The 22,068-nt window shown below is 36.8% G+C and overlaps 5 protein-coding genes across 8 annotated transcripts in view; 1 reads left to right on the forward strand and 4 right to left on the reverse strand.

Moving 5' to 3' along the window:
- Positions 1-3,506: 3,506 nt before the first annotated feature.
- Positions 3,507-6,675, reverse strand: LOC104805392 (protease Do-like 1, chloroplastic). 2 transcript variants are annotated; one of them, XM_010529950.2, is made up of 8 exons: positions 6,094-6,675; positions 5,625-5,747; positions 5,086-5,257; positions 4,942-4,979; positions 4,561-4,759; positions 4,300-4,452; positions 3,951-4,085; positions 3,507-3,852 (listed from the first exon to the last, which is right to left on the reverse strand). In XM_010529950.2, exons 1-8 carry the CDS (start codon positions 6,651-6,653, stop codon positions 3,775-3,777), a joined length of 1,458 nt encoding a protein of 485 aa, XP_010528252.1. In that variant the 5' UTR covers positions 6,654-6,675; the 3' UTR covers positions 3,507-3,774. The 2 variants fall into 2 exon arrangements, with proteins under 2 accessions (XP_010528252.1, XP_010528253.1); XM_010529951.2 differs by having other exon boundaries at positions 3,779-3,869.
- Positions 6,676-7,258: 583 nt separating this feature from the next.
- On the reverse strand, positions 7,259-10,255 carry LOC104805393 (nephrocystin-3). The gene is made up of 3 exons (XM_010529952.1): positions 9,956-10,255; positions 7,992-9,837; positions 7,259-7,669 (listed from the first exon to the last, which is right to left on the reverse strand). Exons 2-3 carry the CDS (start codon positions 9,815-9,817, stop codon positions 7,453-7,455), a joined length of 2,043 nt encoding a protein of 680 aa, XP_010528254.1. The 5' UTR covers positions 9,818-9,837; positions 9,956-10,255; the 3' UTR covers positions 7,259-7,452.
- Positions 10,256-15,002: 4,747 nt separating this feature from the next.
- On the forward strand, positions 15,003-18,148 carry LOC104805395 (RNA exonuclease 4). Its single transcript, XM_010529953.1, has 6 exons — positions 15,003-15,098; positions 15,729-15,880; positions 16,014-16,144; positions 16,250-16,677; positions 16,850-16,930; positions 17,687-18,148. Exons 1-6 carry the CDS (start codon positions 15,058-15,060, stop codon positions 17,925-17,927), a joined length of 1,074 nt encoding a protein of 357 aa, XP_010528255.1. The 5' UTR covers positions 15,003-15,057; the 3' UTR covers positions 17,928-18,148.
- Positions 18,149-18,456: 308 nt separating this feature from the next.
- LOC104805396 (CASP-like protein 4A1) lies at positions 18,457-21,129 on the reverse strand. The gene is made up of 3 exons (XM_010529954.2): positions 20,446-21,129; positions 19,838-19,973; positions 18,457-18,885 (listed from the first exon to the last, which is right to left on the reverse strand). The coding sequence occupies exons 1-3, from the start codon at positions 20,985-20,987 to the stop codon at positions 18,691-18,693; spliced, it is 873 nt and encodes a 290-aa protein (XP_010528256.1). The 5' UTR covers positions 20,988-21,129; the 3' UTR covers positions 18,457-18,690.
- A 244-nt stretch (positions 21,130-21,373) lies between these two features.
- The window catches only part of LOC104805397 (protein farnesyltransferase subunit beta), a 4,268-nt gene continuing 3,573 nt past the window's right edge, over positions 21,374-22,068 (reverse strand). For all 3 annotated transcript variants that reach the window (XM_010529956.1, XM_010529955.1, XM_010529958.1), the window contains exons 14-15: positions 22,011-22,061; positions 21,374-21,869 (exon numbers count right to left, since the gene is read on the reverse strand). In XM_010529956.1, coding sequence (XP_010528258.1) covers positions 21,633-21,869; positions 22,011-22,061 — 288 coding nt within the window. In that variant the 3' untranslated portion in view covers positions 21,374-21,632. The remainder of the gene's footprint in view (positions 21,870-22,010; positions 22,062-22,068) is intronic.

Raw genomic sequence — 22,068 nt, forward strand, 5'->3', positions numbered from 1 at the left:
ATATATATATATATATATATATATATATATATATATATATAGAGAGAGAGAGAGAGAGAGAACCGTATGGGAGTCAGTGATTCATGTTGAGACGATCCTCACTATGTTATATATATAAGTCTATATTCGAGGACATACATTTAATGTATGCGTGTGTGAACGCACGCATATATGTATAAGCATATATACGTAGCTGTTTTTGTCCTGTCCATTCATAATTTCGAAAATGAGCACCGATTCCGACCTCGGTCAAGTGTGTATATATATATATGTTATACGTATATTATCTATATAGTGTTTTCAGTGAAACTCGTAAGTTAATCTCCAAGGAAAGTTATAACATCGTTACCGAAATATGTGGGCATATCGGGTTTAATTACATCATATACACGATGTGTATTTATATATAACAAAGTATCATTGATAATTTGCATTGTAAAGTTATTCTCAGTAAGGAGTACATATATGAGGACCTAAAAACTAAATCCAATGAATGAAAATATATCATTCGTCTAGAAACTTAAACTTTTTGCAAGAGTTTTGTCTATTTATTGTATTATTTGGATAAAAGTGATATTATTATTACATATACGTATTTGCTAATATGATACTAAATAAATTCTATATCAATAAATCTATGATGAATATAAAACTGTTTTGTGTATCTTTGTAAAAAAAATAATTGTAATTTCCTTTTCGTTAAATTTTTTTTTTACTTGTAGATTAGTAACTTTATTTTTTTAATGAGTGATGGGTGAGTCTTAAATAAATATAAAACAAATATACAATTCATTAATGTAGCGATACGTGTAATCTGCATGCACATACACGTTACATAATCCCAACTAACAAGTTCAGTAGAAAATGGGAGCGGCAAAAGTAAAACCCTTCACCCCCAAAAAAAAAAAAAGTAACTAAATTGATTAACGCATTATTATTCCCTTGGAATTTTGGGCAGATCGCATTTATTATAAATTCGAAGAATAGAAGGTCCTATTGCTTGCCTGCATCACTGCCAACTTCAGTGTCTTGTCTTTGGTTGGATTCCGATAAATCATACATACATACATGCATGCATGCATGCGGACATACATACATACACACACATGCATGATGCATCTACATACATATATATATTTATATGTATGTCAATATCAAATAGCTATAAAATTCGATTAAAAAAATGTCCTTATGCGATAATATTGACGCGATCGATGATGTTGTAAAAACAAAATTGAGAAAGCCAACCAGATATGATAGGCATGGTCAACCGCTCAACAAGCTAATGTCTACCAAGACAGTTCGCTCAAATAAAGACCTTATTCAATGTCATAAACCCACGCGCTTTATATAAACAAATATGTAAGTACATACGTGTATATGTGTGTATGTCTTTTTTTTTTTTTAATTTAGATTTTCAACAGGGCTTATAATTGATTTTTGAAATGGACCGATGTCACGACATATGAGGTTCCCATAACTGTTCACAGTCATTAATATAAACAGGAAAGTAAAAACCCTAAAATTGTCTGTGAATTTTAGGGTTTTTACTTTCCTGTTTATATAAATGACTGTGAACAGTTATGGGAACCCCGTAAAATGTTCATTCAACAAGACTATATTAACAAATCAAATCAAAATTATACTCGATCGATTCGTTATCTAGTGATCAATAAAAATGAGATAAAACATTCCAACTAATAATATCAATGTTTAAACTATACTGCTGTCGATATTTGGAAAAAAATAATCTTATGACATAAAATGTTTGTAAATGGAGAGAAGTAAAAAAAAAAATTGTTTTGATCTAGTGATTAATTTTAATCTAATAATCTACGGAATGAGAATTCAAATACCACCGATATTTAAATTACTAATTTATATTTTCGGAAGAAAACGAATATCTTGTATACAAAGTCTTGTTTTGTTTTAGTAAGGAGTATGAATGTAATAACAAATAAATCGAAATAAAATTGAGGGAAAAATGCATTACAAAAACAGTGAATCATTTAATTAATATGTACAGAATCTTTATTAAAATCATCTGCAAACGAGTCGTCAACGCTTAAATACCATCCGTAAGGAAAACATGGATCATCCCAAGAGAGAAAAAACATGAAAATATGTTTCACATATACATACATAATTAATTTCTTAGCTCACGATTTGAGTTGACTTTTTGGTGTTGTTTTCCCGTCAATTTTAATTTTATTTATTTTTATTTTTTTATTGCTAAAATTTGAAAAATGCTACATTCAAACATAATTTCTGCTGTGAAAGCATTTAACATATAATTTTTCTTCTCTAAAGAATGTTCCATTAGTCATACAAAAATCTAAGGGAAAAGATATAGTTAAAAAAATATAAAATATCCTAAAAGCATAAAATGTCAACCATGAAATTAAAATAAACTATATCATACAAAGTTACTCGATATAATCATTCGTCTTCTGTTTGGAATTGATTTTAATATATGGTGAAATCGATGTTCCATTAATTCGAATTATAAAATCATGTAATGACTTAAAACAAAACAATTGCAATTTTTCATTTCGATTTTAAAAACTACATATACATATGCACATCATTTGAAAATAACAGCATTGAAAATCTTTGGAGAAATCTTGTGAGACCAGGGAATACATGACATCGTTACATACATAAAAAAAATATTTTAAAAGGAACTATAGGCAGAAAAACTCATCAATATATTGAGAAATAGATTCAATTATTAAGCATGCCATATAATACTATTTATTATGAAAATATTACAGAGGGATAAATGTGTATTTTTACAAGTAGGTTAACCTAATAATACAAGTGTAAAAATACACATTTATCCCTCTATAAATATAAATAAAAAAATAATAATGAAAGAAGAAGAAGATTGACCCAAAAGGTTATGGTAATAAATATGAAAAGAAGAAAACATTAAAATTTGAATTATGAAAATAGAGGAAAATTGTCGGCCTCCCTCCGAACCTACTGCTACTCTCTTAGTAAATGGCTAATTAAATTCAATAGATAATGACAATTTATTTCGATTATTGGCCCCTACACGCGCAGGTACGTATAAATAATTCTAATTGATTATCATAATTTTATATCCTTAGCCTGTATCCATAATTTCTTCTAGATATGCCATCTCATTGTCACCACCACTCGCACGAAAGGGACTTGTTCTAGATTCCCCAACATTGAAATCACATTTCGTTTTTTTTTTCCCTATCAAATTTCATATTTCTTCTAGAACCAGTTTACTTTCAACGTTTACATTTCTCTAATAACTAAAAAAACATAGCAGCTACCTATATTGGATATGTCACCATAAATATCAATAATGAACCAACGTGGGATTTATAAAAAAAAATTGTCCCAACTCGATAAAAGACGATTTATATGGATTTTGAGCAGAATTCTTTTACTCGAAATGGAATTAAACGTTTTTATAATTGAAAATATAAAGCCCTTTAAAAAATAAAAGTTAATTCGCGTATCCGGCCACAGACAGAACAGAGCACAATGAGATAACGCTGGGAAAGAAGGGTTTAGACAAAACCAAACTTCTGCGGTCCGGTTTTCTCCGGTTCCTTTTCCAAGTCCCGGTCCTCTTAATACAATCTAAACCGGAACTCAAAAACCAAGAGAAACCAGACATCAGTTGTTGCATATACAAATCATCCCAACTCAAAAGCTAAAGATATTGGGTTGTGTACACAATTCCACGATCTAATACCCAACAATAAGATGTACAAAAAAAAATGTACGTGCAAACTATGACTCGTCCGGCTTGGGTTCGAGAACTACTGGGATCTTCTCCTTCTGATCGCCTCGTAGAACCTCAACGATCACCTGAAAAACCGACCAACCTTTCAACAGAAATTTCGAACTTCTGTCGTGAAAACGTTGCAAGGACACAGCAAAAAATGGGTTTGAATTCGGCGTTTTACCTTGTCGCCGACTTGGCACTGATCAAGAATCCGGTATAGATCGCTCCCGTTAGAGACTTTCTTACCGTTCACGGACGTGATTATGTCTCCGAGAATGAGTCTCCCGTAGGAATCACGTTTGGTAGGCTGAAGCCCCTGCAGAACAAACCCATCATACGAAACGAACTTCTATTTTATCTCTTCATCAAAAGCAAATTCGCCCACCATTGCATTTTTCAATAGTTTTACCTATCGATGATTTGAAGCGAGGAATAAGAGATTCACTGGAACATAACGTTATAAGAGATTCACTAATTATTGGAAGCAGATGAAAATTTTGATGGAAGGAAAAGGGGATGAGAAGATTTACTGCTTTGCCGGCAGGGCCATTTGGAGGAGCGTCCAAGACAAGCACACCACTCACTCCCAATTGTTCAACCGATTGGTCGGGTGCAAATTTGATACCTAAGATCGGTCTGGTGACTTTTCCAAATTTCACCAGCTGATCGACAATTCCACCAACCTGGATGATGCATATAAACAACATCTCCATTAGAATTCTCTAAAGTAGGGTAGGAGTGCCGAGTTCTTCTGCCTGAGATGGCCCTTGAAACCGAAAAGAAACACTCACGGTATCAACTGGGATAGAAAAGCCTACTCCAGAAGATGCCCCGGAAGGAGAATATATGGCGGTGTTAATGCCGATGAGGTTTCCTGAACTATCTAGAAGCGGTCCTCCGCTGTTTCCAGGGTTAATGGCTGCATCTGTCTGTATCACATCTTGAATTGGACGACCCGTGGCAGCAGAACTAATTTCTCTTCGTAACCCACTGCTCATAGAACCAGACATGCAATTATAAGTATAGCGTTGGGTGTGAAAAGCCGGAAATGGAATATGTATATTCATTAGCATTCATCTGTTTGTCCCACGGATAGAACCAAACAGCAGAAGTAGTTAAGGGAATGCAACTAAAATGAATTGACAAGATGATACATGCTGCGTTTTGTCTACCTTATAACACCAGTGGTAAGAGTGTGATCCAGTCCGAACTGTAACGAACAAAAGGTCTAGCTCAGAACAAGCGTTAGAAACAGGGCTAAGGACCCGACAACAGACAGGAGACAGCTGACAAGATCATGAAGGACATATACATACAGGGTTGCCGATGGCAAAGACTTTCTGACCAACAAGCAAGTCTGCTGAGATTCCGACAGGTATTGGTCTTAACTTGTCTTTGGGTGCATCGATACGCAAAACAGCAACATCCTTGTCTTGGTCAAATCCCACAACTTTTGCATCGTATGTTGACTGATCAGCAAGAGTGACTCTGTTAAGACAGCACTATTCTTAGTCATGTACAAAAATCAAGGCAGTAGTATTACAGATTCCGGAACTTCTAGTAGCAGTATCTGAGATGAACCGCCATCAAGATTTCAGAATCATTGTTCGCAAGACTTGTAAACCTCACACTTAAACGTGTCATGTTCTATTTTCTTCGACGATGTCACCACAAATCCATTCGAGGAACAAATGCACTTGAATGGTTATCCGGGCTTCTATATCGAGAAACAATTGAATCAAGAATGATTCAAACTACCACGATGAAATATGCTGCCGGAAAGAGACAACAGAACACAAATAACCGGATTCGAATCAGATGAATGGGTTTGGGTATGAAACTCAAACAAATCAACCTGAGATCAGAAGCACCGCGGATGACATGATAATTGGTAACGATGTGACCTTCCTTATCCCAAACGAATCCTGAACCAGATCCCTGTGGCACCTCAAGCACGTCCAAAGTGAACGCATCCTGCCTAATTCATCCACAGGAAACGAATAACATTACACAAGTATCCACTCTGTATAAGATCGATAAGAACACAATGCCTCCAAAAAAGTGCATAACGTAACACAAAAACTACGGATTAGAGACGTTTCGGGAATCAAATTCAGATAAATTATGCGTAATCGATGAACATGGTATAATTTATAGCATCGAGATTCACCCGACATTTTCCGATTTACCTTAGAAATCAAATTCGAACCCTAAAACATATGTAGAACATAGACGAGGTCGAAAGCAACGGGAAATGGAAGAGATCATTCGCACAGATGACATGCCAAACCAAGAAGATAAGTGATATAGATATATGTGCATACCTAACGGCGAGATTGGTGATGTAGACGACGGAGGGAGTGTTCTCCTGGAACAAGCGAACAGTAGCGAGCTCATCGGACTGAAGCTTCCGCGGCGTCGTGACGACGAACGCGTCGGCGGGAGGGGCGGAGAGGAGGGAGAAGGACAGAGCGACGGAGGTGCAAAGGAGGAGGATCGAGTCGACGGCGGAGAGCGGCGGCGGATAACCGTCGCCGGCGTCGTGTGGCCGAAGCTTCGAGAAGATTCGGTAGCGGCGATTGGAACGAATAAGGTGGAGAGGGAGAAAGGACGGGGACGATCGGGAGGGAAAATCCGAGTGGCAAAGGAGGAGGATCGAGTCGCCGGCGGAGAGCGGCGGCGGATAACCGTCGCCGGCGTCGTGTGGCCGAAGCTTCGAGAAGATTCGGTAGCGGCGATTGGAACGAATAAGGTGGAGAGGGAGAAAGGACGGGGACGATCGGGAGGGAAAATCCGAGAAGATTCTGTTTGGGAGGCGAGAAAATGGAGGGGAAAGAGGAGAGTGGAGGAAGACCGTGGAAAGGAGCGGACAGCTAGTCGTCATTGCCACTGCTGTTCCGGACAATGGGATTGTGGCGCTTGTTTTATTTCATTTTTCTCTTATTTTATTTTCTAATTTCACCCTCGAAAATTATTATTATATTTCCTTGTTCCTTTTCCCCCTTGTATCTACATTTTCCTAATAATGGAATCTAAGTTTCAATGATGATCAAAACGTTTTACATCATAGTTACCAAACGAACACAATAATAATTAAATTAGCTTAATATACATAATTAATTTAGTTTAATATGCGTGATTAATTCGTTCTCCACGTCCACTCGAACAAAAGGTTACAATTTTATCGTATCATTAAATACAGACAACTTGACCAAACCCAATTATCCTTAACATCTTTGATATTTAAAAGAATATGCATGTATATATGCTTATAATATATGTATATGTATATGTATATGCCTATATTACGTATTGTCACGGATTTTAGACTGTTTATATTCTCTCTAATTAAATGAAACCGCAAAAGGATACAACATAAAATTTCCCCAAAAATGAATAGCTTTTGTCTTTTCTTGACAAAAATGAATATAATTATTATATCGACAATGGCATGTGATATATATATATAAGTATGTATATATGAATATGTAATGAAAACGAGGTCTAACCGTTTCTCTTTATTATAGTCGCCCATAAGTATACAGAGCATCGCAACAAAAAGGTTGTTCAAGATTACTACATTGCATCTATATGAATAAAGGGGGAAAACATGGTATTTTTTTTTCCGCGTATATTCAGATTTGTATGTATATATACACGTAAACCGGATTTATAACCGGTTATTAGTAAACCGGCGTCTGTCCTTTGTTTGGTATAGTTTCAGGGTTTTTGTCCAACAGGGTAAGAAGGGCTCTGTTTCTGCGGCTCCGGGCTCTTCCGGCCTCTTTGAGCAGCGCCGCAAGCCGCCGCTTCTCGTCTTCCACCTCGGGATTTGCCGTCCCGAGTTTCTCCTCCCTCATTCCGACAACATACTCCAGTATCTCTATAGCATCATCTAATCTGTTGTCGAAAAAAAACACGTCGCTTATAGCACAAGAAACCAATAACCGAAATATCTCAACCTCGACTTCACCAGATTCGGGTACCCGGAGTTGACAATTGTTAATATAGATACCCAAACCCACAAAACCTCTAGATTTGTATTGATCTGAGATATGATAGTAATTTTTACGAAAATATACTAGTAAATACCCTTTATACTAGGGGATATAAATGTCATTTTGTATGGCAGCGGATACCAGTCCGTGAGGTGGGTATCGCAAACCTGCAGTTATCTTATCGTGTTTTAGCATTCGCCCCTAGTCGAAATTTTTTGTTTTACCTGCCCATTGCATCGTATGTGCCGGCAAGATTGCTGTAAACTGCCAAGGTATCCGGGTGGTACGGACCGTACTCCTTCTCGAGGACGCTCTTCGCCTCTTCGAACAAGTCCGCTGCTTCGTTAATGGCGTAACGCTGAACGCAGGCGAGTCCCATCTGGTTCAAAGCGATCCCGAAAAGCGACGTTTTCTTCTCTCCGCTGTTGCGAAACTTCGAGATGGCGCTCTTGAAGATGGTGTAAGATTCAGGATAGTTCCCCATCATGTAACAGATAACACCCATCTGAGCTTCGATCCCTGCAATGGTGTTCTGTTGGCCAGGCGAGTTCTCGTATATCTTCAGGGCACGTCTCAGAAGCTTCAAACCCTTTTCGAGCTCGTTCATCGACTGGTAAATCGCAGAAATCTCGATGAAACCAGTTGCTATCTCCTCCAACGGCGTTCCTGGAGATGGTTTCAGGTAGATCCCGAGGGCGTTTTGACAGTACGACTTGGAATCGCGAAGCTTTCCGATCTTGTTGTACAGATCAGCCAACCTGACATAAACAGATGCTACAGAGGAATGTGTCTCTCCCTTTGTCTGTTTGAAAACGGCTAATGCCTTCTGGTATGCGAAAATGGCTTCATCGAAACGAGCTAGAGACATATAAGCGTCTCCTATACTGGAATCTATGGAAGCGACATCTTCTCTCTGGTTATGAGCAGACATGGCCATGCTTGCCAGAACGTAATGCTCAAGGGCAGCCTCGTAATCTCCCTTCGAGTCGCAGATCAGTCCCATCAGTTTCCTGTCGGCAGCTTCTTCCACAGAAGGTGGAGGCCCTTGTTCTTTGTGAATATCAAGCGCCATTCTACAAATTCTCTCTGCTTCTTCGAACTGCATTGCTTGAACATGAGCTTCTGCTAAGTACCTGCAAGTTTCCCCCACTCTTGCATCTGATTCTCCAAGAACCTGCCTTTGGATCTCCAGACCGGCTGTGTAGAACAGGATCGAGTTCTCGATCTGACCCATTAGTCCGTACATGTCGCCGAGCTGCATACAACCTGCGAATTTCGCCAGAGCGTGATCCTCGCCATCTTCGATCATCGGTATCTCGATGGAACGCTCGAGAATTGGCACTGACTCTGCATATTTCCCTAAACCAGCGTATATGGCTGCCAAAACATGTAAAGACATCACCAAATCCAACCCGGGTTTTTCTCCTTCCGCGCATTTCTCGAAGGTTTTCACCGCTCTGAGCGCCAAATCGAGAGCTCTGTTCAGATTCTCGCCCGAAGAAACCATCTCTCTCGCTTGTTTCAACAACGATGGTCCAAGATCGGGACTTTCCTCATCAGTCTCCGCAGAATTCTTCACAGATTCCTGGTTTTTCTTCAGAAAGAGCCTCGACCCCAAGAGTTTTCGACTAGGGCTCGTTTTCGCAGACTTCTTACCGTTGGAGGGGGGATCGCTTGGTTTCTTGTGAGTCAAGGTTCCTCTGTTTTTACTGTCACTGCCCTCTTCTTTCTTCTCCAAGACAACTTCTTTCTTTTTATCTGCAACTTCTCCTCCGATGTATCCTACCAGATGCCTTAGCTCCAAGTCGATTCGCGATTCCTCACCGTACGATATGTAACTTGCCCTCGACGGCGACTGATCATCTGAGCTCTCCATCTCGCACACGTTGTGATACAACTGCTCGATCGAAGCGTTCATGGCGCCGTCAATGGCGAGATCCAGAGAACTCAGTGGACTGCTCGGAGAGGCTTCATGGGCATGACCCTCTTCTCCTCCCCACACGTGGTTTCCAGAACCTTCTTCTAATTTCCCGCCGTTCTCTGCTTCCATGGCCAATCAACCAGAGATGTCTAAATCAACGCAAAAACAGAGACACCCATCTCAGGAAAAATCACAACCAGACATCAATTTCGTGAAAAGGAGCAAAATTTATGGAAATTAACCGGGAAAAAAGGGTGAAAATCGTACCTTTGAAAGTTAAAAACACAGAGAAACGGAGAGAGAAGGACAAATCTCTGTGCTTATGCTCTGGGTGTCTCTTTAGGTGTAGAGATATTGAAGATGGAGGAGCTGGTGCCCTGTATTTGTCACTCTTGTTTCTTTTTCTTTTTTACTTATGTTTATATACGCCTTTTTCATGGCTATATATATACATGCTATATATGTGTGTATATGTGTATGTGTGACTGTGTCTGTATAAGAAATTGGGAGGCTCAAAGAAGATGAGAGAGAGAGAGAGACAGAAAGGAAACTAACGTGCCTGCTGACAAATTCGTGGATGATTTTTGATTCATGTACACACAACCCTCTATTGTCCTATTTGGAAAAAAAAATGCATATTGTTTATTATCTTCACCTAATATTTGTATATACATTTATGTATGTATGTATGCCATGTTCAATCTCAAATGAATGAACGATTCATATTCTCTCCAAAACATACACAGAACATATTCTGTTGAAAAGAAAATGATCTACATACTTGATTTATAAATCATATATTAGGCGGCGTATAAAATATGTATAATATCCGAAGTTTCAAAATTTAGAAACTCTGTACCAACCACAGTCTATAAAAAATTATATATATATATATATATATACATATAGGGGCTATAAAGTATATTAAAATATAGGCAGTAAACGTTACATTGAGTTTTGAGGAAAGAAGTGTAAAAGAAGATGGATTGTTGAAGCAACGAAGAAGGTGACTTCTCCCCTACTCGCTCCATTTCTCTTTTTCTCACGGTTTTTTAATTATTTTTATACTCGAAAAAACTATTTCTTAGTTTTTAAGATTTTGTATTTTATAAAATTTCCCTTGAAATTCGATTTTGGGAGTGATGTCCGAACGAGGAATTCCAATTAATGCTTATCTGGAACGTTTAACGATTATTTTGAAATTTGGAAAATTGAAAGTCACGTCACCTCTTCGAATTTCCAGCTGTCAAGAAAGCTCCTCTGCTCGCCACGTGTCGCACCTCATTCTCCAAAATAAAATTCACGCCCATATGTATATATATTGAGTGACGATTGGTGGATTAGTTTGGCTGTTTATAAAAAATTCATTATATTATTATTATTATTAACCCATGATGCCCGTTATTATTTTAATGACGAGAATTTATTAATTTCGTCTGTTTGGATAATGTATTCTTTAAAAAAAAAAATTGAGCTCCAAGGAAAAAGTGAGAGTTTATATACCGTACTATGTCATGTCGTGAAGACATTACAATAAATTTTAGTATTAATGAGGTGCCACGTAGACTACACGCCAGCTAGATTGCAGGTTGTCCAAAGTGGTCCATTTCCAAGCCCAACAAATGAGCCCATCATGGATTCTTGGGCCCACATTGTGGGGCCTTCACAAAATATTACAATTAATTTATTTCCTAATAAAGATCCTGTATGATTGACATTCACGCCGAAAATTTTGTAGTGGACGGTTGCAGATACGCAATAATAATATTCTTTTCGGAATTAATTTGTGCTTTAAAAAACTATATTATTATTTAAATTGATTATTAAATCCGAGATCTCTTAGGCTCTTGCTGTCTTACATATTTTAAAGAGTTTATTGGATGATATATAATTACAAATGATAACATCATGATAATTAGTAATCGTATAGTTGTAATCCTAGTAAAATTTCATATTTTATAGGAATAAAAATTTGTTAATTGAAATATTATATGTTTCTAAAAAATAAAAATTATTAGAACTTGAGCATAAAAATCCAAATATATATACACAAAAAATCAGATATTTTAGATTATAAGAATCTAATTTTTTCAATGGCTTCTCAATAAGCTAAAACTCTTGAAACAATATTTGGATTGTTTTTTCGTATATATCATCGATTGTAAAAATGTTAATCTCCATTCGGTGTCATATAGTTCAATTTAAATAATCTTTGGATTTTTGGTCGGTCGGTCCATTGGATGCATCACTTTGGGTTCACAAAAGAGACAAGACAACCCACACGCTTGTTTATGATTTGTAAGGGCTAACCACTTTTTATTTTTATTTTTGTTTTCTTACATCATATATTTTTCTAATACTTTTTTTTCAGGAAACTATTATATAATATTTCATTATCAATAATTCCCAATCAATGAAAAAGAAATATTATCAATAATGGGCGGTGCCGAATTCGGGGAACTCTTTCGCCGTCGAATTTGTTGTGTAATTATGAAGTTTTTGGCTAATTTATCATATATTGACAATTTTATAATTTGTTTAGAATGAGATGAAGTAATTTTTATTTTGTATATTAGGTTAGATATAAATAAAAAATATATTTTATATATCTACCGTTCTAATCATTAATCAAAGGATAAAACCCCTAAAAAACCTCCAACTTGCAAAAATATATACAAATAAACCTTCAATTTGAAAAATTGTCGTTCAATCCTCGAACTTATAACTTGTCACTGCAAATTATTGTTCTAATAAACCTTTAACCGGTTTGACCACAATTTCAAATGATCGGAAATCCACGTATTGACGGATTGCTGATGTCATTTTTTAAATTAAAATTGATAACGTGTATAAGGTGACATCAACAATCCGATAATATGTGGATTTCTGATCACCTGAAATTGTGGTCAAACCGGTCAAAGGTTTATTAGAGCAATAATTTGCAAGTTCGAAGTTTTATTTGGTGACAAGTTACAAGTTCGGGGATTGAATGATAGTTTTTCAAGTTGAAGGTTTATTTGTATATATTTTTGCAAGTTAGAGGTTTTTTTAGGGTTTTACTCCTCCTACTCTATTATACGCGCTTTTCTTTTCTTTTTTTTTACATTTAATTTTTTTTAAAGTATATTCCTTATCTAATCATTGATGTTTATTCTCTCTCCATTTTATCTAATTAGTTCATTACAAACGCATACTATATAATTAAACACATACTATATAATTATATAGCTGAACCATCATTTCTATTCCGAGTCATTCGGAAAGCAAACTTTGCACCAACCAAAAAGTTCTTTTATAAATTACCTGCATTACTTGAATATCTCATAATCCAAACTCTTTAATTTTATATTGTTTATGTAAATTAACAACATATAATAAAATTCATGGCAACTAAAAAATTTTAAAATTTTTTTTTTAAAAATGAGATATGAATGGATAGAAATCTGAAAAGCCTCGTGATTTTTGTTGGTCAAAAGAGCCTCATTTTTTTTTCTTGGTCAAAAGAGCATCTCTCTATCTCTTCTTCAAGATTCCCTTAAAGCTCAACCTTTTCCTCCTTTTTTTTCCTTGAAATAAATAAACAAATTTCCTCTAATTTTCCTAAATTTCTTATTTTCCTTATTTTCAATTTAAAAAAAAGGACAAGTACCAATTGGAATAGAAGAAGTTTGAACGTCCCATAATGCCCCCTCGACCAATCCAATGTGACATGTCTCCTTCGCCGTATATCTCTCTCGCTTCTTAATGATTTTCCTTTTCATAACTTTCTTCTAAGACGCAATGTGGGCGAAGATAAAAACTATAAATCTCTATATAAGATATTGTTTTTTTAATTTTTAGCTTTAAATTAAAATTTTAGTAGATAATAATTTTTTAGGGTAGTCTATGAAATATATTCAGTCATGAAACAAAACAAAAAAGGATTCCGAGTATGGGGAATAAGCGTTTTTCCACCTCACATACGTGCATGGACCGACCAATCATACACGTTCGCATATACGGCTTTGGTTATGTATATTCATTCGGACACACGTATCGCGTATGCATAGGCTGGATACAAAATAAATTATTTATAAGCTTATATTCCTATAAATGCATGCATAAGTCTACGTGTAAATCAAGCATATACATCTCTCTCTCTCTCTTGAATATACATACATACATACCTATATATATATGTATATACTATATAATGGACCATTACGGAATTTTGCTTCGTGAATATCGATGCTTTTGTCGTACGAAAATTTTACACCACTCTTGCACTATATAAAGTACTAGAATCTTGACTTGGCCCCACAACCCCCAGTCAAAAAGAAGGCCGATCTTTCCCATGCACATATCTTCCAAGAGATGTCAAAGCTTTAGTATATCCCACCCAACCATATACTCGAAATTTCGAACCTTTTTATTATAAACAATATTTAGATTACATGTATTTAAAATATTTACGAGTAAATTCTTTCTAATAGACTCTGATTACGTTATATGGACATATATAGGCACGAACTTTAAATATGCATATATAAGATAAGCTTTTAGCCTTACCCTTTGAGCACTGGTGCAAATATGCCCCCTCACCGAAAAAGTAGAGTGATAAAATCTTATCCTCAAACTTAAAATCAAAAGGACAAGGGTGGTTGACTCAACTGGTAAGTGGGTATGCGCAAAGAATGCTCCACCCAGGTTCGAACCCCACTCTTGACAAATCACATATTATAAAAAAAAAATCAAAAGGACGACAATGAATAATGAGATTACGCTAAGTTTTCTTTTCATCTTTTTTGAAGTAAAAACTAATTTATTTTAACGGGAGTATTCATCAAGTGATGCTATCAACAACAAATGACATATGATTAAGAACCCCGTTTTTAAAAAATTATTCGGTCCAATGGGAAGGTTCGTTATCACATATTGTTAATGCTGGATTTTCATATTTGAGGACATTAGTAGCTGATATTGCATAGTTCTTCCTTGCATATCTATAGAACTATATAGGAATATTTTTGTAGAAAAAAAAAACATACCATTATAGGGTTACTATATGCTAATTCACACACTTATATCGCATTTTCAATAATCATCCAAGATGCGATTACTTGATCTACATGTCGGGTAGGACCCACGAGGCATCAAGTTATGTGTTTGTCATTTTATAGTAACCCTAGAAAGCTCTAACGGAATAGTGTGTGTGGGAATGGTGAGGGGAATCATCTTCATCTCACATTGCCTTTTTCTATAGCTTTATTCCTCTTGCCTATATAAATGCATCCTCTCATCTTCCCATTCTTCATACATCGGTCGGTCCATAATATATAATCAAGAGAGCAGCCTTTGTTTACCTATTTACTCTAGGTTGCTCAATTATCATGGATTACAGGTCCTCTGTTGAATCTTCGGAAACTCTAAGGTACTGTTATATATATGTTGTATAGGTTTTAAATTCTTGGGGGATTTGTCTCTTATATATTTGGAACTAACTAGGGTTTCTTCTCTTTTGGATATTTCTCTCTTTTTATATTCGGAATCAGGGTTTCTTCTTCTTTTCATGACTATCCCTCTAGCTATTTGTAGAACTAAACGTTATATATGCTCAAATACTATATATATGCAAGGGGTTTTTTGAAAAAAAATTCATGGAAACACATGATGCATAATTATTCACCAAAAATACTAATTATAAAAAGAAATTAGCATTCTTGAATTGGGTCAAAGAGAAAATTATATTCTTGCCAAACTTAAACATCAAAGATTCCTTGACGATGTTGTCATGTCTATGCTTGTACTCTTGTTCTTCCATATATAGCAAACCTTTGTCTAAAAATAGAAGATCGATCAGATTTGCACACTCACTGATTCAAAAAGGGATCTAAGATCGAACTCGATTCCCAATGAGATATTTTATGATATTAATTATGATTCACGATCTCATTTTCAATAACACATTTTAATGTCTAAAGAAAAAAAAAACAGTGGAGTTTGATGATCGTGTATGTACATGAAATTGTGAAAATAATATTGTTATTATTAATTTGTATAGGAACAAGTGTGCGGCGTGTTTTAGGCAATTCAACAAGATGGAACACCTCGTTGAGCACATGAGGATTTCATTTCATTCAGTTCATGAGCCCACTTGCGGTATCTGCAAGAAACATTGCCGCTCCTTTGAGTCCCTCAGGGAGCACCTTATAGGTAACCTCTATATACACAATATATATATATATATTAAATTTGTATTGTAGATTAATTCCAATATTTCTTAATATGTGTATATACACATGTATAATTATGTGCCATGCTTACATGGATGTTGCTGTATATATAGGGCCACTGCCAAAACAAGAATGCAGGAACATTTTCAGTGTTCGTGGATGCAAATTCTGCTTGATGATCCTTGAAAGCTCGAACGCTCGTCGGCTCCATCAAGAGAGATGCGGACTATCCAATGTCAACTCGGTAATAAACTATACCAAACTTAACCATTGGTTATTAAATATTTATATCAATACATACCAATATATATCATAAATAACACCATATATATGTCTCCATAAATTTCAGGGATTAACCACCCGTATGGCGACTTTAGGCCTAAGAGACAATCCTACGATCGACTATACGTCGTCAAGATCGGCCCGGGTGGTTGCACTTTCGTGCAAGATGGTTGGAGGAGGCAGTGACGGATCGCTCGACCTGTGTGCGAAGGTGTGCATAACCGATGAGAATGACAATATAATATTCCACACCTACGTCAAGCCCCCGATCCCGGTGACCAGCTACCGTTACGAGACGACGGGAATACGCCCGGAGAATCTGAGAGAGGCAATGCCGTTGAAGCAGGTGCAGAGAAAGATTCAAGATTTCTTGTGCAACGGAGAACCCATGTGGAAGATTCGCCCAAGAGGTGGAAAAGCGAGGATTCTCGTGGGACATGGCCTCGATCATGATCTTGACCGCCTCCAACTTGAATATCCATCATCTATGATAAGGTAATTTCAAAAGATATAACAATAAAGAAAAGGAAAAAAAAAAGGAAGGGAAAGGAAGATTTCTAGATACGATCTTGTTTTTTTTTCATCGGCTATATATTACATTACTCTTGAATAGTTAAATATTTTGTGGTTTTTTGTTGTTGTAATGTTTCAAATTCGTTTCTTGAAGGGACACGGCTAAATACCCTCCGTTGATGAAAACAAGCAAGCTTAGCAACTCTCTCAAGTACTTGACCCAAGCCTATCTCGGGTAATAACCACCTCTTATACAACATATACATATATATATGGATGAATTTATAAAGACATGTATATATATAATATATATATATATATATATATATAATAGCATCCATTAATAGTTTTCCAACTAGGCCTCAAATCTTTGGTTTTATTCCTCGGCACAGATACTGTCTTTTGCGGCCTTAAATCTTCTCCCTAACTGTTACTTATTCGATACATATATATGTACACACAAACCCACATGCATGCATGTACATATACATTTGTATGATTTTCTGGAATGCCATTTCAGACAAATTAATACAAGTAGATTGGGTATCCAATGCAGTTTTTGACATGATAAAAAAGATTATTCTCATATATAAAAACCGGCTAAAGGGTATGTTTTTTTTCCGAATAAAACTTAGGATAAACCTATTTTATTATTTTATTTATCTGTCAGCGGGAATATGGACTAATTTATATCTAAATAACAAAGTATATTTCATTAATTTCGTGGTAATAGCAAGTAAATCTTTTCAACAGTGAGAACAATATGATTAACAGAATAATATATATCCGAAGGCTTTTCAAGGCTTTTTAGTGTATCATAGGCAATTGAGTGAGACAGCATATATATATATATATGTTCACAAAAAGCCCTTTATAATAATAAGTCCTATTTTTATTCTAACATCGTAACCTAGCCTGATCTTTTCATATATATAATGTAATTTAAATGTTATTGTACTAAAGTACAATATATTATTGACATGTTTAAAAGGTATGACATTCATGTGGGCATACAAGAGCCTTACGAAGATTGTGTTGCGACGATGAGGCTTTACATGAGAATGAGATCTCAGAGACACAAGATCGAGACTTGCCCTTTGGCCTCAGATGCTCAAAACCGCAACAATTTCGCGACGTGGAGGCAGAACGAGCTCGAGAGGATGTCGCCCGAGGAAATGCTGGCCATTTCTCGGTCCGACTTCTACTGCTGGTGCTTGGACTCGGTTGCATAATTTGGAAGTTTTCGGTACTTATCTCCGAGGAAAAGAAGAAGGCAAGGGTTAATCATCATATTTTTTTTTGGGGTTTATATATGCTAGTAACCATGATCAAGAACAAATAACGATGTTATGTTTATGTATGTGTGTGTCCATTGTGTTGCATTACTGGTTCTATTCGCGACTACTAGAGTATATTTGCCTTGTAAGCTTGCAGCACCCATAATATTTATGCTATTTCGTTACATAATAAACATCATTTTATCTATTTATTTGAGATTAAATATATTTCCCAAGAGTATATTTTACAAGATCGAAACATTTTCCCTCGTTTATAAACGCAAATCCCTTATTCTCGAGTACTAGGATGTAAGTAATCTATACATACATGGGCGGATCTTAAAAAAATTATATTTAGGGGCAATTTTAAATTTATTATAATTTTTAAGGATGGCAAATTTATTTGGATTTTTATAAAATTTATAAAAAAAATATTTTATAAATTAAGAATCTCAAGTTAGGTATCTAAAGCAAAAAGTCTGGATATACGAAGATGCCATCGTTTAGCTTTTTGTCACGAGTGTAGATAAGGTGATATAATAAGAATCCAATGTACAGAGAGACAGACAGAGAATATATTCCACACGGCCTGACTAACCCTCCAACTTAGAAAGAGGGTTCTGTCTGTCTCCAATGATCAAGAAGAGAAGAGATAATTACAACTACATAGAGCGTGTAACAATGTCGTCATGAGAAACAGAGGAATGGTGGATATTGTTTAGATGGACCTGAGAGTGCAGAGGGCATAACCCGAAGCCAACGAGATTAGGGCGAAAGATGCAAAGGAGAGAAAAGACAGGGAAGAGGCAGCTCTCGCCAAGCTCGGGAATCTGTCTGCTCCCCAGTTTGATATCCAGTCGTCCACTCGGACAGAAGCCGAAGTTGAAGCGGATGCAAGAAGATAAGCAATCATCTGCAACGTCCAGTGTACAAAAAGAAAGAAATAAAAAAGGAATTAGCATACAACTTGTGGTTGTGACAAATACAGGAACATAACAACATGGGAAAATAATCAAAGGACAGTGGTAGAATATTTGACAAGTTGAAACCCAACTTGGAGGAGATGGGAGAAAAAGCCAGGTTCCTCCAAATTTCCTTGTGCAGAAATGAAGCATTGATAGCAAAATGTGAAAATAACCACGAGAATAAAGAATTTTTGAAACAAAGGACAGATGAAATGAAAAAGGATGCATTAAAACGTAGAAATTGCTGTCAAGAAAAGGAAAGGAAGTCCGAGAAAATTACTTTTGAAGTTTTTTTTAAAGTCCAAAAGGCGAATCATCAAAGACGGCATAATACAAGCGATTAGCCCCATACATACACTCACCAAAAGCCTTTATACATTTATTAAAGATATATGGTCCCGGCAGTGATGCCGCAAACAGAGCTTGCCCACCAAAGTTTTTAATGTACATAGGAATCATGAAAATTTATTGGAATGAAATCTATTTTCATATTTAACCTTACCTTAGCTCAGATGCCTAATTAATTTCTCAGGTATAACACAATTTCGGAATTTTTAGGAGCACAAGACATCGGTTGAGCCTCTCAAGGTAGATACTTGAGGTTTTCAAATATCACGGAATCGTATTCGTTGGTAATGTGTTTTTTGGACAGAAAAATAGAAAGTAATGGAAACAGAAGAGTACTTACAACACTCAAACAAGAGGATCAAATCAGGATATACGGTGTCGGTTTTTTGAATTGGGTTCGAAGCAACTCAAAATGATTGAATGAAACAATCTCACTAAACCCATCAAGTCAAGTTTCAAGCTTAGAGATTTCTGATATTGAAAGCTGTCAGGTTAATACTTATTCCGATCCAAAACGACGAACCTTCAGAAAGAATGGCAGAAGAAGCATACCTGATCAAGAGCAAAGTCCAAGAAATGCCGGAGATTGTGCCGCGATCTACGAATGTTGGTGGATAATAGGTACAATAGGTCACATATCTGGAAACCTGAATAGATAAAACCAATCACATTCGCAGCCATACAGTACCTGCAACCAAAATTCCAAACACAAAATCATCAATGCAAGAAAAGAAGTTGACCTAAACAGATTCAACTAATATTTAATCCTTTGATTTCTAAAATGAAAGAAGAACAAGAATCCCTTAGTATGATCCTGTTTACAGCCAACTGTCTCAACCAAATTTGACAAGAATTCCAGGCTCAATAACATAAGCAGTTGAAAAACTTTATTAGCAAAATGGTAACTTCATGAAGAAACTTCAAATTCAACAGAGAGATCCACCGAGCCAAAGTAATCAACCGCCAAAACACTGATCTCAAATGGAAACCGAACCTAATGATCTTTGTCTTAGACGTATCACCACTGTAACAGAGTTCAGATTCCAGTAAAACCCAAGATTCCCTAAATCATATGACTCGGAAGCGTTGATTCTTCTTCAAAGAATTTTCAGATACTTCCACTTCAGTGTATTGTAAAACTGGGAAGGCAATAAATTCACCTGAACTCTTTGTATTTGTAAAAGGAATCACGAGCCCATCCCTGATCTCTGTCGGCGACCATGATAGAGAACGACACGAGACAGAACACGAATGCAGATACCCTAAATCCGAGCAAGGCCTTCCGAACCAAAGCCCCCTTCCTCGATTCCCGCAGCGAAGACAAGTCCGGCCTCAGTCTCCGCCTGCTCTCCCCGAGCTTCTGCTCCTGAGCGTCTCCGTTAGCTATCCCGCTGGTGACTCTGAACGGAGTCTCGGCCTTCGTCGTCGCGACGGACGAAACCTGCGACGGAGTCGCGACGGCGAGAGGCGGCGTGGGGAAGACCGTGTGAGGTGAGGATCCATGGCTGTCGGGGATCGAGGAGACGGTGGGCGAATCAGGAAGAGATTGCGACGGTGGCGGTAATGGTGGCGCCGATGATCGAGAGGACACGTCGTGATGCAGCGGTGACATCGACGGAGACGGAGACGATGGCGGTGGAGAACGAGAATACAGATCTCGTTGTTGTCCCTTGTATTGTTGTTGCTTCTTCTGTTCTTCCATTTTCGCTCTCTTGAGTTTCTTTATTCTGTTTTTTTTTTTTAAATCAGAGGAAGTGATCAAGGCGTCTACGTAGTCAATGGGGAAGAAGACGAAAAGAGACAAAACTTTGAAAACTGGGAAACAAAATAATTAGCAGAAAAGGCACCAGATGTTTCGATGTCTTTTATTTCTAACCCAACCTTTTGAAAGGTGTAGTTAACCCCCCAGAATTAGGTTTAAAAAAGGACACATCATACTCTCGTGAAACTTTGGAAGCAACAAGAAGGATGTCTGAAAATTCACAGAAAAAAGACAACTTGGTACAATCACCTTTGTTAGGATCAATGCATAGGCAATCGCCTCTGATAATGCCTAAAAGATGACATGATGATTCTTTCTAAACGTAATGGCAATGAACAATGTCATTGTAATTGCAACCAATATTAATACAATTCCCCAATCTTTTGGAATGCCTAAAAGTGAACATGAGTTTTTTTTCCAACTGTAATTGCAGTCACAGTTTTGTTTTGATCCCTGATTATAACATTGTTTCGCGGTAAAACGTAACGTAACTTACCCTCATCATCATATTATGGTACAAGACATTATACCGCCCGCATGCCAATGTGGAGTATTAGATTGTATGAACTTTTTTTGATTGCAGGTTCATGGTATTGAGAAGAACTCAGCGGCTTCGTGATAGCGATCCATGACAACGTTGTAGAGGATGTGGACAGGCTCCAGGAGATTCGAGTAGGTTCCCATAATGTCCTGAGGCAGGGGAGGTGTGTCTGTGTCCTTTGACCACGCGTGCTGAGCCACCGACATGCCGCTCAGGCAGTAACATGTGTGGTAGAAGTCTCTTGGCTTCCTGGGTTTGTCTCTGAATCCTCCGTTAGGGACCTGTTGTTGTTGTTGTTATTTTTGCAGAAAATAAAACCTCAGAAAATTAGCAGTGGAATGTGTATATAGATTAGATTCTTTCATATTTAGGAACCATCGTCAGATTTTGCCCAGATGGAAATATGTATTGCATTGCCTGACCTGTGAGCACAAGAGTACATATCTTTGCAAGCCAAGGCTTTCAAAGAGCGGAAGCAAC

Source organism: Tarenaya hassleriana, unplaced genomic scaffold, assembly GCF_000463585.1.
Source record: "Tarenaya hassleriana unplaced genomic scaffold, ASM46358v1 Cleome11, whole genome shotgun sequence".
Classification (NCBI taxonomy): Eukaryota; Viridiplantae; Streptophyta; class Magnoliopsida; order Brassicales; family Cleomaceae; genus Tarenaya; species Tarenaya hassleriana.